This window comes from Talpa occidentalis, unplaced genomic scaffold (genome assembly GCF_014898055.3).
Source record: "Talpa occidentalis isolate TD23 unplaced genomic scaffold, MPIMG_talOcc4v2.1 talOcc4.12, whole genome shotgun sequence".
NCBI lineage: Eukaryota > Metazoa > Chordata > Mammalia > Eulipotyphla > Talpidae > Talpa > Talpa occidentalis.
This window is the reverse complement of record NW_023601212.1, coordinates 96,275,719-96,292,238: the sequence shown is the minus strand read 5'-3', so window position 1 is coordinate 96,292,238 and position 16,520 is coordinate 96,275,719. Positions and strand designations below refer to the sequence as shown.

The 16,520-nt window shown below is 53.7% G+C and overlaps 1 protein-coding gene across 2 annotated transcripts in view; it reads left to right on the top strand.

The window, feature by feature from the left end:
• SNX29 (sorting nexin 29) overlaps window positions 1-16,520 on the top strand; it is a 296,663-nt gene that overhangs the window by 40,798 nt on the left and 239,345 nt on the right. For both annotated transcript variants that reach the window (XM_054693831.1, XM_037507581.2), the window contains exons 7-11: window positions 172-420; window positions 898-1,270; window positions 6,944-7,062; window positions 10,266-10,341; window positions 11,921-12,003. In XM_054693831.1, coding sequence (XP_054549806.1) covers window positions 172-420; window positions 898-1,270; window positions 6,944-7,062; window positions 10,266-10,341; window positions 11,921-12,003 — 900 coding nt within the window. The remainder of the gene's footprint in view (window positions 1-171; window positions 421-897; window positions 1,271-6,943; window positions 7,063-10,265; window positions 10,342-11,920; window positions 12,004-16,520) is intronic.

The window sequence follows — 16,520 nt, the reverse complement described above, 5'->3', positions numbered from 1 at the left end:
GGAAAGACTCACCTGCTGCAGTAGCCAGTGTCCATTTACCCCACTTTTGTGGGATCTTTTTGTCAACGTTGCGATCGGGGTGTCCCCTGTAATTCAGCAACCTGTTTATCACCTTGGAGGAGTGAGTATTCCAAGCAGACACAACTCCAGACTTTTCCTTTTTGGGGGCAGGTCTGAACTCCATACTCTTCGCGATAAACATCGACAACAAGGACTTAAATGGGCAGAGTAAGTTTGCGCCGACTGTCTCGGACCTCTTAAAGGAGTCCACTCAGAACATGACCTCCCTGCTGAAGGAGTCCACGCAGGGAGTGAGCAGCCTCATCAGAGAGATCACGGCGTCCTCTCCGGTGGCCATCCTCATCAAACCCGAGCAGGAGACCGACCCCCTGCCCGTTGTGTCCAAGAGTGTCAGTGCCGGTGAGCGGAGGGGCGGCGAGGGGGCAGGCGGGCTGGTACAGGCTAGCAGCTGTGGCTGAGGCGGACATATCTTGTCCCATGGACGTGCCGAGAGGACTGGACTCTGGTGCACTTGCATTTTCAGCTGATGTTCGTGTTCATGTTCATGTTCAGGGTCTCCCTGAGTCGCCCTGAAAACAGCTCAATAAGAACAAGCTGGAATCGAGGGTGTAAAGCAGAGCAGCGCAATCCTCATTCATTCATTCATTCCATCATTTGTTCATGCAGCTGCTCTGTGTCTAAGGAAGGCAGGTTATTAGCACTTTGCCTTCACATTCCCTCCCCACCCCCAGGATTTAAACAGAATCTGAATTTATCGATTTTTCTTACAAATTATTGTTCAGTGGGATAGCGGAGTGTTTTCCAGGGTAGAGGCAAGCTGGCTCCAACATCCCTTAATTGTGCCTGCTTTTCCTTCTACCTTTTTCTTTTTGCCAGAGGCCAAATGTAAAAAGGAACGTAAGAAGAAAAAGAAGGTGACCAACATTATCTCATTCGATGACGAGGAAGACGAGCAGAACTCCAGCGACGTTTTTAGAAAGACCCTGGGCGCCGGGGAGAGCTCCGAGGATAACTCCGACCGCTCCTCCCTCAACATCATGTCGGCCTTCGAGAGCCCCTTCGGGCCAAATTCCAACGGGAGTCAGAGCAGCAATTCCTGGAAAATCGATTCCCTGTCTTTGAACGGGGAATTTGGATACCCGAAGCTGGACGTGAAGAGCATCGACGACGACGTGGATGAGGACGAGGACGCCGTGTGCGGGAGCATGGTGGGCAGGAGGCACAGCGGCCGCTCGGAGTCACCCGAGAAGTAGGTGCCACCGGGGGCTCAGCAAGGGGCGACCCTCCTGCTGTGTCTCTGTAGTTTGGGTGAATTGAGACGTCTAGGCCATCGCTCACTTTTCAGACCTTGATTTAGGAGGAGGGAGGGTGTGCTAGCTGCTTGTTCTCCTGAGAACTGGGGGGAGGGGGAAGGAGGTAGAAATTGAAGGTGCTTGTTACAAAGTTGGTGTCAAGATGTGTGCCCTGAAATCCTTGCTTTATAGATGGGGACCATTCATTTCTGTTGCTTGGATTTTCCCTCCCATCTCTCACTTGTCACTCACGGGAAGCTCAGGAGAAGGCTGGGTGTTTCTAGAGGATGCTCCCAGGCTAGTTGTTTCTCTGTCGATCTGCAGAGGTGAGAAGAGCAGTACTTTGTCTGCACTCGCCACCCTAACCCTGGAGTCACTGCAGGTTTATGCCGGGGAAGGGTCTTGAAGCACGCGAGGGCACAGAGCAGAAAAACAGAGTGAAGGGCAAAGAGACAAGACCAGCTGAGCTCCCCTTCCTACCTGTGTGACTTAGGTTGGGCCAGGTTGGATGAGTTTCTTTACCTCCCAGAACCTCAGACCCATCTGAGCCTGGGAGATGAACAGCGTCTCCCTTGTGGTTGAGTTATGGGGGGTAACTGCATGTGGGGCCTTTGGCGTGAGTGTGGGTAGCCACGAAAGACCCACCACCAGCTGATCTGTGATGCCCTCATATGATGATGCCTCAGCTTACTCTTACTGTCAAGGCCAAATAAATGTGGCAGAAAAACCAGTTACCTTCACTCAAGCTGGATAGTGCACAGAGCCTCCTAGCCACAGTCCTCTCAAACCCCAGTCGTGAGCATGTACAGTGAAGACCTCGCAGGCCCAGGACGGGACTCGGGTACTGTGTGTCTCTGGCCCCAAGCTGTCCATTGCCACATTGACTCACATTGACTAGCCTGTTTTTGTTGTTTTGATTTTTCCTTTCATCCTCATTCACATGGATACCCAAATTAGTAGCATCAACCTATCAATCATCTGTGACTGTGGCGTGTGACCAGCTGCTTCTAGACCTTATGCCTGGAACTGCCCTGGGAAGGTAGTGGGTGTCCCCACACCGGACGGGTGAAGGAACCACCTTCTGTAGAAGTTGAGCTTTGGGTACCCGGCAGGCTGGGTGAAGGAACCACCTTCCGTAGAAGTTGAGCTTTGGCTACCCGGCAGACTGGGATTCTAGCTAGGGTGCGTTGTTGCCTCTGCTGTCATGTATTTTCCACATTCTACATCACTGTGAGTATTGGCTGGTTGATTTCAGTCAGATCCACACGTCGTGGCTTTGTAAGCACCCCTCTCCCCCATAGTTGAGTATGTAGGTATCTAGGTTGTAGACTTTTTAAGTTTTTTTCCCTTTGGTATTAGCTGTTCTGAAATGAACATTTTCATAGACAAGATAAGACTTCTAAGTAGGGCCTCCCCGGTGGCGCAGCGGTTGAGCGCTGGGTTGCGAAGCTGCCCGCGGCCTCTGCGGCGCTGGTTCGATCCCCGGCTGCTCCCCGGCCACCACAGGAGGGTCCCACATGGCGCGCAGACCTCTCCTGCCGCCCGCTGCTCCCCTCAGCAGTGTACTTCGGTCCTTCTGCCTGCTCTGCTCCCCGCTCTGGCTCTGGGGAATTCTCTCACCCTCCCGCGCTTCTGACTGTACCCAATGCATGTATAAACAAACAAATAAATAAATAAATACATAAATAAAAATACATGCCTCTTAAAAAAAAAAAGACTTCTAAGTACCTGTCAGGGCATCTTTCCTGCAGTGTTGTTGCTGCTCATGGTAGGAATGTGATCAGGATGCAGGTCCTGTGATGGCTGGGCTAGCTGGGTTTCTCCAGAGAAGCAGAACCGGGAGGGTGGGGTGAGTGTGTGCGTGTGTGTGTGCTTGTGCGCGTGTGTGTGCATGTGTGTATGTATCATCTACAGAGATTAATTTTAAAGGATTTGCTTCTGTGTGTGGATGCTTGGCAAGTCCATATCTGCAGGGTAGGCTGGCCGACTGGAGACATGGGGCAGGTTGCAGTTGGAATGCAGAGGCAGACTGGAACAGAGTTTCTTCTTTGGGGGAACCTCAGTCTTTTGCTATAAAGGCCTTCAACTGATTGGATGAGGCCCACCCATGTTTTGGAGGGTGATCTGCTTTACCCACAGTCTCCTGATGTAAATGTGAATCGCATTTTAAAAAGACCTTCCCAGAAGCATCTAGAATAATGTTTGATCTACTGCCTGGCTCCTTGGCTCAGCCAACTTGACACACACTCTTAGTCTTCACATCTGCCTTTCATTCTTACTCTGGGCCTGTAGAAATTACCATTTGCATTCTGTGTCTCTGGGTGGATGCCTCTCTGAGTTGTTTCACTCCCTGGGATTTTTGGCCTCAAGCACGGTCATCTCTCCTCCTGCTGGACTGCTGCCAGGGAGGGGACTAGAGCAGGGAGGCCCATGTGCCACCAGCATTGTGATGTGTGAAACACAAAACAGTCAGGCTGACTTGGCAGGGGTCTCCCAAGGAATATGGACAGCCTCTGCCTGGCATGAAGGCAGGCTCTTGATCGAACCTTCTGCCAAGCATCTGGGGGCACGGAGAACAGTGGAATGATGAGGTGGCCTACTGAGTAATGCTTTTATTTTGATTTTCAGCCAGTGTTCACATGAAAGGCCTAGTGGCCAAGAGGGCCAGGACTTTAGAAGTTCACCTGCACAGCCAGTTTGTGAGGGAAGGTGGCTAGGCCCAGAGGACACCTGGTGGATATGGGCATCACTTCTGTCATGGTCGGATGCCGGATGGGCTTTAAGATGCTCTGTTGGCCAGAAGTAGGCCTGACAGTTAAACCACTTCTTTGATGATGGAGGAAAATCTTGTCCCTCTTGCCTCCATATTTACCCCAAGTGTTGGCTTTAATTTTTTTTTTTCTTAAGAGAGGATGATTTACTATAGAAAGGAGTTGCTCTGCCACATCACGTGTGCTGTGGGAAGTGGGGCGAAAACACTATTCAAAGAGAATAATAAGCTGATGGGAAATGGTTGTCCCTCATTAGCAAGCAGATGCCCAGTGAAGCCAGGCACCAGAATCTGCTCATTCTGTTTGCTAAGATTTCAGATGAGCCTTGGACGAGCACCCCATGTCCTCCATGCTCTGGGCACATAGTAGGTGCCTTGCCTACTGAGTGATGAGGTGGGGTGGGAGCCTGGGGGCCTCAGGGACAGCTCCAGTGGCATCCCTAAGGCCCTACCCCCGGAGCCCTGGGTGGAGGGCTGCTGTGTGTAGGCACCAGAGTCTGGTTTAAAGAGCAGAACCTCGACCCCAGCAGCGGCCCAGGGGAGCCGTGAGTGCAGGTGATTCGGCGTTTAGAGGTCAGTGTCTTGAGGATCTTTGCTCTGTCTTAGATGATGTTTCAGGATATCCAAGGAGTATGAAGAGATACCTATGAATTAATATCAAATGCAAAAAGCCAAATATAAAATCCTCCAATTAGTTCCACCACAGCCTCGCGAAGATAAGTCACGTGTAGAAAGAGAATAGACGCTAAGGAAATAGTGTGGGCCCAGTTGTGTTTGGGGAGTGTTTCCTCTTTTGGGCATCTTCTGAGGAAGGTGTCTTTTCTAGTGAAAAGCAGGGTGAGCTCCCTTGCCCAGCCTGGGCTCTGCCCCAGGAGTCCCACCTGTGACTCCTGTCCCTGTCTGTCCTGTGGCCACCCTGCCTTGTCCTGGGCTGGGCCTCAGCCAGGCTTCACGGCATGCCTCGCTGGGAGGTGGTGAGATTTCCCTTAGGACAGCAGAAAACTCAGCCTGTGGAGCCAGTGCTGCCACCCCCGGGAAGATGCTGGCTTTTCTACCCTCTCCTGAGGGTGCCTCTGCCATCCCTTGTCCCCTGGGTCACCAGCTGCAGGAGCGATTCTGCACAGTTGGGGGCTCAGCTGGTCAGACTGGCCCAGGCTAGGCAGGTTCTCTGACGACACCCACCTGCTGTGTTTTTTTAGCTGCGGGGTTAAAGGCTGTATTCTGTAAAATTCTACGGGTCGTATTTTCCCACGTTCCTTTGCTCTGTGAAGGGAGGTGGAGGGGCTGAAAGGAGGTTCTTAACCTGACAGGCTTCTGAAAGTGCAGCTGGCAAACCGTGCCCACAGGCCTGGCCCCAGGCTGAGACTCCTTGCTTTTAAAAGTTTGCTTAAAAAAAAAAAAGAGGGCCTCCCTGGTGGCGCAGCAGTTGAGCGCTCGGTTGCGAAGCTGCCCGCAGCCTCTGTGGTGCCGGTTTGATCCCCGGCTGCTCCCCGGCCACTGGAGGAGGGTCCCACATGGTGCGCAGACCTCTCCTGCCGCCTGCTGCTCCCCTCAGCAGTGTCCTTCGGTCCTTCTGCCTGCTCTGCTCCCCGCTCTGGCTCTGGTGAATTCTCTCACTCTCCCGCGCTTCTGACTTACCCAGTGCTTGAATAAATAAATAAATAAATAAATAAATAAATAAATAAATAAATAAACTATATTCTTTAAAAAAAAAAAAAAAGAGAGAAAGCCAGTAAAGAATGCCAAGGGCCACCAAACCTGAGCTATTTGCCCTCTGCTCCTTCACAGAAAGCTCACTGACCCCTGCTCTGTGTTCGCCGGGTCTCGGGGCCGTGCGTCAGAGACCTGACCGGACGCAGCGCTGGGAGCCTGGCCTCTGCCGGGCTGATGTACCTGACGGCTCCGGCAGCAGCCTCTCTGAGCCTTCTCCTCCTCCCCGCCTCCCTGCCTCCTTCCCGCTCCCTCCTTTCCACTTCCTTTCCGTCCTCTGTCAGGTAGGGGTGATCATCACCCCATTTGGTCTTTTTTATCAATTGAGTTTCAAAGTGATTTTGTAAACTTCAGAGTGCTACACAGATACACCCTAGTGCTCATCAGTGTTTCCTCAGGCTTCAGTGGGCAGATACTTTCTTCAAGAAACTGAACAATCAGCCTGGCATTATGAAGATGGTACAGGTTAGTTTGTACTCTGTGGGTAAGGTGACTCTGTAACCGATCATATGAGCCTTGTTAATGTTTGAGCTGACCCCTCTTGGAAGGGGACCTGATTCTGCACTCTCATCAGGGTTTGAGAACCAGCGGCCGAAGGGATCCTATCCCGGGTTGCCAGGCAGCCACCGTTTCAGAGCCTAGACACAAGGTGCCGCCTCCTGTCCTAGCCCTTTGCACAGGCAGCTCCTTCCCCCCACCCTCCTTGTTCCTCCTCTTCACTGGGTGACCCCTGTGCTCCCTGCAGCTCTCATCTCAGCCCTCTTTTCCTCCAGGAAGGCTTCCTGGCTTCCCTGCCCAGTTCCAACATCTCAGCTGCCCTTTCACACCTTGCAGGATTGTTTGTCTGCATCCTCCACAGGCTGCAAGCTCCGTGGGTGGTGAACTCTGCTGGCTCTTTTGCCAGCACAAATTCTGTGTGCATGCTGCCTTGCATACAGTAGGTGCTCAGTAAATGCTGGCTGACAGAACGAGTGTGGGAGGCCTGGATCCGAATGACTTGCTCTTGACTCCCAGCCAGGTCTCTTATTTTCAGCCCCATCATGGTCTGGTTGGTTCCCAAGAAGGAACTTGGGGAGGCGCAGCGGATGCTGTGGTGAGTGTGAGCCGGGGGCCCCTGGCATGGTCACACAGCTGTATTCTTTCCCCTCAGGCCCCTGGACGGGAACCCCTGCCCCTCCCAGACGCACAACTGGGCGCCGCTGCAGGTGCTGCATGGGGACACCGACGTCCTCTTCCCGGTCAGCGGCGTGGGCTCCTACAGCCCTGCAGGTGGGTGTTGCCTGGCGACCTTCTCCTGCAGTCAGAGCTTGGCTCTGGGGCCAGCAGTGCCCTGGTTACCTGTGCAGGTAGGGGAGGGCAGAGGAGTAGGGGGCTCAGGGCCAGGGGGCCTGTTGAGAGGCAGGAGTGACAGGTTTGGCTTCCCTTCTTGCTGTCTTTGGTGTGGTGTTGGGTTGAACCAGCTGGCAAGACCTCGGGGAGCCCCTGGGGTTTTCTCACCAGTGATTTTTTGAACTTGGTTGTGTACACGGTGACCACAAATCATAACCATTATTTTTGCCTCTTAGGAGAAAGGAGGGATTTCCAGAACCTGTCGCTCTAAAGGTGCTAAACCTCTCGTGCAGAGGGTTTTGTGGGGTCAGGGAGTAGCTCTCTTAAAGCCTGCCCTGGGAATAGGGCATGCCTGGTACAGTGGCTGCTCTGTAGATGCCACTGCCCCAGCACCAGCCAGTCAGCGAGGCCTTGTACCCCACAACCTCGGTTGGTCTAACTAGACCTGGGTTAGGAGCCATGAGGGCGCACCCGCTGCTCAGGAGCTGTTGACGTCTGAGCAGATGACGGACTGCTGCTCTTGCTGCTGTGCAGGGACAGAAACCTGCTGAGACTCACTGGGCACAGCAGGGCGGGGCTGCTCGGGCGCCCCTGGGCCCCTTGGGACCTTCGAGATGCTGAGGCCCCGGGAGAGCCGGCAGGTTGTCTTGGCTCTGGAGGTGGGGCCAGTTCCCACTGGTAAATTCAGGCTAGTGACTCTGTTCTCAGGGAGAGTCCCACTGTGGGAGTCGGGGTGATATGGTGAGACCAGCAGCCAGCACATACCGAGCCCTGGAAGTGAGCCCAGACCCATAGGGTGGTCAGCCGGCCAGCCCGCCCAGTCTTGACCGCCACTCCAAGGAAGCGGGCATTGTTGCTATGTCTCGTCCCTCAGATTTGGGTGAAGGGCTCCTAAGTGACTGGGAAAAGTTGCCCTGTACATCCTAAGGCCCATGAAGACTGACTGTGCGCACCGCTGTGGCGATAGGACAGGACGTCCTGTGGGCATAGCAGCTGGAGCTGGGAGCCGGGCTGAGTGGACGCTTGTCTCCCCATCCTGCCCGCCCTGCCTGGCTCACCTTCCCCTCCTCTGCAGGGGCTGTGGTCCCAGGCCCAGGGGAGGCCGGAAGCACAGTTGTGCTGACACACTGGGGACTGTTCTACCAGCACACATACCTGGGATGACGGTTATTTATGCGCTAGTCACAGGCAGAGGTCAGCAGTAATGCCGAGTGGTAAACCAGGACAGCCACACAATCAATGCAGTAAAAGGTGAACGTGGTCTCTGAAAACACCTTAGTGCGTCTGTAGTGTCGTCGGAGACCTGTCGACTGACTGGACTGAAACCGTGGTTGAGGGGAGTGAAGGCTGTACTTGGTCAAGCCCATCACTCAGACACGTCACCTCCCGCACCCAAGGGAGCTTCCCTCTGGGCTCAATTGACATCACCAAGGGGCCTGGGTGGCCTGGCTGGTGCCTGCTGCCAGGCCAGCTCCTTTCACTCGGGGATGGCGCTTGGTCTTCGTAGCCTGGGCCTGGGGGTGGGCCCCTCACCGCTGCCCGTCAGCAGACATGCGGAATGTCTGGCAGTTGGGGCCACCGTGTGGATGGAGGAGAGGCACACATTCCAGGGGCCAGGCCTCAGCTCATCTGAGTGAGCCTGGGGGGGTCAGGCCTCACACATTAGCTGTGTGATCTTGCATGCAAGCCTGGAATCCTCCAGCACGTTTCCTCGTCTGTAGAACTAAGATGACAGAAGCCCCTGCCCAGGGGTTTCTGCGGTTGTGTCCCCAGAGCTCCAGGCCCGCTGTGGCTATGGTGCTCATGGAGGTTCTGGTGCTGTATTAGGGAGCTGTGGAGCCCCATTGTAGCTTCTTTCTGGTGTGCGTGAGCCTGGCCAGGGTGAGACAGCTGGGGGTGTGGGGGAGGCCACTGTGGAAAACCCTGAGAAGATGCTGAGCCTTTGAACTGGGGTGGTGTGGAGGCAGCTGGTGAGTGAGGAGTGGAAGAGAATTGGGGGAGCTGCTAGCTCCCCACCCAGCTCAAGGTAACAGGAAGTGGTGACAGAGGGGAGCAGTTTTGAATGTCACGGTTAGTTGAGTGGCAGGGGTATCCCAGTGGAGCTTCCTGGCAGGTACCGGCAGGTACTTAGCAGTGTGGGCCCAGCATTCAGGGGTGAGATCCATTCAGAGGGAGGGCTTGTGGGGTGCCACGCAGAGGCCAGAGCTGGAGCCAAGTCCTTGCCAGGTTTGCCAAGGGAACAGGGGACATGGAGTCGGGACCACAGCTGGGGACCCAGAGAGAGCTCCCAGTGAGGAGCTCAGTCTGCCTCATCTTAGCCTCAGGAAGGCAGGGAACAGGGAATGAGGGAAGAGCTCCTTGGGGACTTTTGAGGGAAATTCCTGTTGACTGGGGGTGGAGAGCCAGCGGTCAATGGGCTTAGTCAGAGAGTGACCCCGGCAGCCTCACTCAGTGTTCTTGCTGGGTAGCGAGAGCTTAAATGCATGCTGGGCATTACTACAAATGTGTGGTAGGCTCTAGTGTCATCCCATTTCGTAGATGAGAAACTGAGGCACAGAGAGACCAGGTAACTTGTTAAAGTTGGGGAGCGGGGGTTGGGCCCAGACATTCAGACAGAGCCTAGACCCTAAACTAATACCAGGGAGCAAGGAAAGGAAGTTGACACTTTTCAGTTCCCTCTTTCGGCTTCTGAAAGAGGGAGGAGTGCAGGACTATGCTCTAGTCCTCCAGATGCCTTTCCCCGGGCCCCCCCCACCCCCAGCAAGTGACTTTGGAAAGAGGCGCTTCCTTTCCGCGTTAGCGATTAGGCCACGCTGCCCTCTTGTGGCCAACTGAAGCCACAACGGGCGGGCGCCCTTTGTCCAGCCGCTCATTGATCCTCCATGGCTCTGAGGCTGCCTGTGGACGTGGACCTCACTGGTAATTCCAGATGGTGCAGGGTCCGAGAGGTTAAGTGGGACTAGAGGGCCTCCTCTCAGTGACAGGTGCCAAATCCGAGATGACCCCTGAAGCACCTGTATGGGGAGCAGGTTAGGGAAAATCTCCAAGTCAACTGCACAGATGAGCCCGTGTCTGCCTGTGTCCTTGTCTCGGGATGAAAACAGACCCCTGACTTTGTCTCTGTGATTGGTCCCTGTGCACAGATGCTCCCCTTGGAAGCCTGGAGAACGGGACGGGACCTGGGGACCACCTTCTTCCAGATCCTGGGCCTCGGTACAGGTCAGTGTCCGGAGACCGAGTGGCCGTTGGGGTGGAAGGTGCTGTCCACACACTGCATTTCCTTCTCTCTACAGGCAGGAGGGCCCTGCTGGGTGGCCGGGCGCGGACACCCAGGCCCAGGTTTGTGTCACAGGCTGCCGCACCGCCCAGGCCCCTGCACCGAGACTGTGGGCATCACAGAGTTCTCACATGTTGCTGGGGCCACCTCTGCTTTGCACACTTTCGGGGCCACACCTGGGAACCTCTTTTAATGTTTGATAGTAACATGGAATGAGTTTACTCTAATGTGATCTATAAGCCACTTAGGTGCCGAGTTTGTGGAAGGTGCAGTCTGGCTCCTGGCAGCGAGGACCGCTGGGTTTTCTCACAGGCGGAGCTGCCCGGAGCCCTCGGGCCAGTGGGCACCAGTCTCCCTGCGATGCAGGCCTTGCTGCCTGACACTTCTTCCGGCTTTATCTTCGTGGCGTCACCATGGTGTCTCAGGGACACAGTGCATCTGCATGTTCAACCGTAGCTCCAGGCTGGGAGTCACCGGCCGCCCCATGCTGGCCGCTGTGGGCTCCCCTAAAGGGATGGGGGTGCTGCTCTCTGAAGTGACCCCAGTTCTCAGGGCTTGAACTAGTCACTGCTCTCAGCAAACCCTGCAGCACAGAGGCCTTTTGCTGTTTATTTTAGAAAATCTCTAAATGAGAAATGCATCAGTAAGTGAAGAAATCTCTCCTAACTCCCAACTCCATTTTATTGTTGGTGTTTGTTCTAGCCCTCCTGGAGGTGTGTGTCTGTGTGTGTCTATGCCTCTGTGTGTGTGTGTGTGTGTGTGTGTGTGTGTCTGTATGTCTCTGTATATCTCATATTATGACTCTGCTGTCTTTATAAAAGGCAGTATTATTGTTCCACATGGCAAATGCAGTGTAGACATGTAGTCGGTTCTTGCTGGGGGAGTAGTTAGGGCCTAGAAAGCCGCTGTGAAGACCGAGCCACTGCTCCCGGTGGGATGCAGGCTTAGTTTCCTCTGAGCCTCTGGCCACAACATTTTTCTCAACTGATCAGTTCATAAGTTGGTTCTCTGTTCCTGTTGCGAGAGGCCTGACCTAATGCATATTGTTGGTTCACTGACGTTGAACTCAAGGTCAGCAGTGCTGTGACTCATCATTGAACAAAGGAGATCAGCCGTGCGTGGGAGCCGTTTGAGACAGCAAGAGCACCAAGAAATAGTACAAGAATGTGAAAAATGTGGCACTAAGTGGACTGTGAAGAAGATACATTTACAGTATGAAAGAAGCGCAGAACTCAGGTGTTTGACCCTGCTGGGGCGTGCGCATCTGGAGACTTAAGATTTTTGCCACTCTGCGCACGTTCATGAGTGTCTGAGGAAGCGCCCCAGATGCTAGCGAGTAGATGGACTCGCAAATGCGGGATTAGCGAGTGATGAGAGTTGGCTGGCACCTCAGAGGCTGCCTCTGTGCCTTCTAGCAGGTGACAGGAGTAAGCATGGCTCATGCCTGTCTTCCGAATGGGGAGGCTGTGCGTTTTCCATGGCTGAGCGTAACTTCTTCCTTTGCTTTTCCCCCTTCCCCAGTGTGGAAGCCAGTTCTCCAGGCCAAGGCAGTCCTCTGAGCAGCCTGCTCCCTTCAGCCTCCGTGCCAGAGTCCATGACGATCAGTAAGTACCTCTCAGCTGCCGCGCCCATCCTGGGGCGACCTCTGCGCACGCAGCGTGGTGCTCGTGTGACTGTGGACTTGGCAGGGTGTGGGGTAAAGTTGGGCCTGAAGTGGGGGGGCTGTGACTTGCTGAGCCGTGGGTGGCCTGGGGTGGCCGGGTGCGTGCACGCAGGGAGTTTGGAGCTTTGGGTGGCGCTGCTGATTAGGAGGGAGGCTTAGGGGTGAGCAGAGGAACCTTCCTGGCTGAGTTTCTCCTTTGTCTCTCTGGAGAAACCTCCTTTGTCAGTATGGGGGGGTGCATCTCGCACAGGGCGGAGGCGGCTGGTGATCAGGTGCAAACTTTTTCTCAATGCACCACTCAGAACAAGTTGTAGAGTCAAGTGATGAAGAGTAGATTTGATGTGATAAAGAATAAGGCTCTGGAGGTTAATGAGTGAGAAACCCACCTTTCGGCCCTCAGGTGGGCAGGCTGGGCAGGCATGACTCGGTGGGCTCTGGAGACAGGACGCCTCTGTGGCCTCCCAGCCCGCAGTGGCGTTCCTGTAGCTCCAGCCAGCCTTTCTCCCAGGTAGCGGGAGGGAGGAGGGGGCAAAGCAGAGGCTGGGCCAAAGGAGTTGCTCTTAGCTGTGAGGGAGCCACGTGGGGGAATGTGGGGGCCCCATCACGGTCACCATCCTCTCTTGATTGCATTGGCTCCTGTCTGTTCTTCTTCAGATCTGAGGGGCGCGTGGGTCTGTCCCACCAGACCCACTGCCATCTGCAGTCACCACCAGGCTGGCCAGGCAGCGGCTGTTCTGGCCCAGGGCCTCTGTCTGCTCTCACCACTAATCAAGTCTTGAGAGGAAACTTTTGGGAGAACACTGGTTTGTGTGGGAATAGCAGGTCCGCGGAGAGGAGGATCTGGTGGATTTGGGGGGAGGGGGGAAGACCCCATGTTCCACCTACCCTTCTCCACACTGCTTTTGCTTTGACAGCGACAGTGTATAAAACCGTAAGCTAGTGAAAGCAGCAGTAAGATGGCCCCTGCTGGGCACCCAGCATCACCCCCATGCACTGGAACTGCTCTTTCTCCCTTCGCCCCCGGCAACCTTCTGGGGTGCAGGTAACAGTCTCTCTTTTTGTATGAAAAGCAGACACTTGGTGAAGTAGCATCGAACAGTGTTTACTGGGCACCTGCTGTGTGCCAGGGGTGGGGCGGGGGTGAGGCTGTGATGAGCTGCCCTGACTGCAAAGCCTGCAGGATTCCTCACCTTCTAGGCTAACGAGGGGCTGTGTCCCCCACCCGCCCTGCAGCTGGTGCTCATAACTACCTCATAACTTTCAGTCAAGCAAGGGACTCCTGGGTGGGGACATGGTTTTTCTTTTTTTTTTTTTAACTTACTTGCCCATTTTCAGGGGCGCTTTTTGCTGAGTTCTGTGGTCAAATGTCTGGGTCCCCCCAAATTCATGTGTTGAACCCCTAATGCCCTGGGTGGTGGTATTAGGGGATGGAGCCTTTATCTTGTGATTAGGTGAGGAGGGGGAACCTTATTAAACAAGGGACACCAGAAGCACCTCCTTCCCAGCCCCCTGAAGATGCCCTCAGAGGAAGAGCCTGGCACCCCAATCTCTGTCCTCTCACTTCAGCCTCCAGAACCGTGCGCGTCCATTTCTATTGTTGATAAGCTCAGTCTGTGGTGTTTTGTTCACCAGGCCTGACACACTAAAACCCTGAGGATTAGGGGGGGGCCCTTCCTCTTTGCACACCCAGCACTGCCTGTCCACTTCAGGTTCCCCACTTCCCCCGTCCAGGGCTGTGCACCCCCTGGTGGCTGGCCCGGGGACTAGCCCAGCCTTTCCCCGCCTTCCCCGTCCCTCTCGGAGGCCATGTTTGCAACTCTTGGTGTGTTTTCATCATAAACGGTGTGGGGGATTTTCCCTGAGGCTGTCGTGTTCTTATCTACACTGGTAATAAGTGGTGAGGGTTTTTGCTCCAATCCTTTTAGCTCCCTTTTCTTTTTTCCCCTCTTTTATCTTAAAAATCATCTCTCTTTTATGGGAACAAAATATGACCTTAATTTTAGTGAGCAAATAGAAAAGGAGTTTGCCTAACATACTGGAATTGAAGGGAAAAAAGCTGTGTGTTTTTGAAGTGAAATTAAATATGATAAGAACTTCATGTTGTTAACCTCTGCTGCCTTTAAAATATTTTAAACCATCTTGGAATTGGCACAGAATAAATAGCTCCCACCTCATCATCATTTGCTGCTTAAGCACACTTATGGCAAGCACCCCATTTTATGAATAAAATAAATAAAATTTGCTTTCCAATTTTCGAGTTCTATTTAGCTACTGTATTTTTTTTAAAAACAGGTGTTCTTTTTATCCTCCCATCTGGATGGAAGTAGAATTGACATATAAGGCAGTCCTCTAAACTTCCTTTGTCGCAACAATATTTCAACAAAGTTTTAGATTAAATAGTCCCGTGGGTCCACATCTGGGGAATAGGAGGGTGCAGAGGAGGGTGAGGGTGAAGTGAACGCCTGGGGTGGAGGTGCCCCAGACCCAGGGCGGCGAGTCTTTCTGGAAAAGCAAACGTCTTTGCTTTTGGCCTGAAGTACTTTAATCTGTGGGGTCTGTGGGCTTTAGTGATAAGTGGAATTGTAACCCCTTTAGAACAGGCAGGTTTGCGGGGTCTGGGCTGCCCCTCTCCCTGCCCTGTAACAGAGTCACCATCCCCTAAGACAGATGGACAGATGGCCCCAGATGCTTAGAGAGGGGCTCTTGGGGCCATTTTCATGAGGATGACCTGTGCTCAATAAATGGCAGGGCAGCAGGCCCTGCCTCTCCACCAATTAGCAGTAGGAACTTACTCAGGTCGTGGAACCATCCTGGGCCTCCGTGTTCTCATCTGTACAACGGACCGATAATAGTGTGTGTGCATGGACAGGTGTGAGGGGTAGATGAGTTAATACTGAAAAACACTCAGGGCACTTAATGTCAGTTATACCTTGAGAAGAAAAATTGAAAATACTTCAGACGTGCGCCTGGAATACTAGAAGCCTGGGACCTGGCAGGCGCTGTTGTCAGTGGCACCCTCAGAAGGCACCTGGCCGACCACTCATCCTGCAAACAGTGCCTGGACCTGCCGCTGAACGGCATGCGCATAGCCCGAGTTCCTGTCCTATGGAGACCAGCCCTCCCGTGCAGGCCCCTGTGGTCCCTTTCCAGCATCTGCGCCTGAATCTGCCCTCCAGTTAAGAGGAGGCGATGGTTCCCCACTCTGACAGGTGACGCTGTGTCATCTAGGACAGTGCTGGGGTGACTCAGGGCTGTTTCTGGTTTTTGCCACTTGGTGGGGGGGGTTGGCCACTGGGCAAGACCAGGGTGCTGCTCATCCTGCAGGGCTGACCCAGGACCCCACAGTGAGCAACTCTGTAGCCCAAATGTCAGAAACCTGGGTCAGGAGGAGGGGGACCGGGGCTGTTTGCCAGGAATCACATACTTTTTCATATTTTTTTTTAACCACCTCTTCCTGGTGAAGCTTGGGGGTGACACTTAAGTGAACTTAAATGAAATGATAGGGCCTGTGTGGCCTTTGTTCTTCTGTGTGTATTTGGGAACTGTTCAGTTCCCTCACCACTGCAGTGAGGATGGTTTAGGGGGACGTAGGAGCATTAGGATAACCACCTGTGTGGACTGTGCTGGGGTAAATGGTCCCAGCACGATCCACCGATCATGCAGAAACAGTCTTCTGCTCATTGGCGTCACTGTCCTGGGACTTTCTGAAAACGCCTTTGCTTGGTATTTATTAGTATTCACATCAGCCTCACATTCCTCACATTCCTCCACTTCCTCTTCTGAGGGTGAGTTCCTTCTCTTGAATTCATTTCTTTGTTTGAATATGTGATTATCTGGAGCTGGAAGTTGCAGGAAAGTGGCTCAGCCTGTTTGCTGCTGGGTGCAGGAAGAGCGGCTCCTGCGCCACCAGGGGGCACTCTAGCCCTTCTCTCTGCTCTTTCCCTCCTGCAGCTGTGGGTTGTTGCTGTCTCAATTTTTGAGCCCTGTTTTAGCAGAGAGGTGGGGAGGGAGGGTAGTGGGAGCTTGGGAGACATCAAGCATATGCAGAGCATCCCATTTGCCGTTGGCATAACTGTGGTCGTACTTTGCTCATGTACAGGTACTGGTGTCTGGGCCTGTTTTGAAAGAGAACATACAGCTGATTAGAAAACATTGCTCCTGGTTGCCGCTCATGAGCTGTAATTGATTATTCAGGGATATTTATTCAGTGTTCGAACCCTATTCACTGTCTGCCTTGTCCTTCTGAGGAGGGTGAGGAGTGATAGGGAGAGGAGAGAGCTCAGCCCAGACCATCAGCCGATTGCTTTCTTTTGATTTCCCCTCACTTTTGATCTTGAGCCAGGGAAGAGAGGGCAAGGAAGACATCCTTGCTTGTCAGTAGGCCTTGTTGAGCAGGCCCTTTTCCTCCTGGCTCGTGCTGGGGAGGATCCTCGGTGCCAGTGAGAACATGTGCTTTGC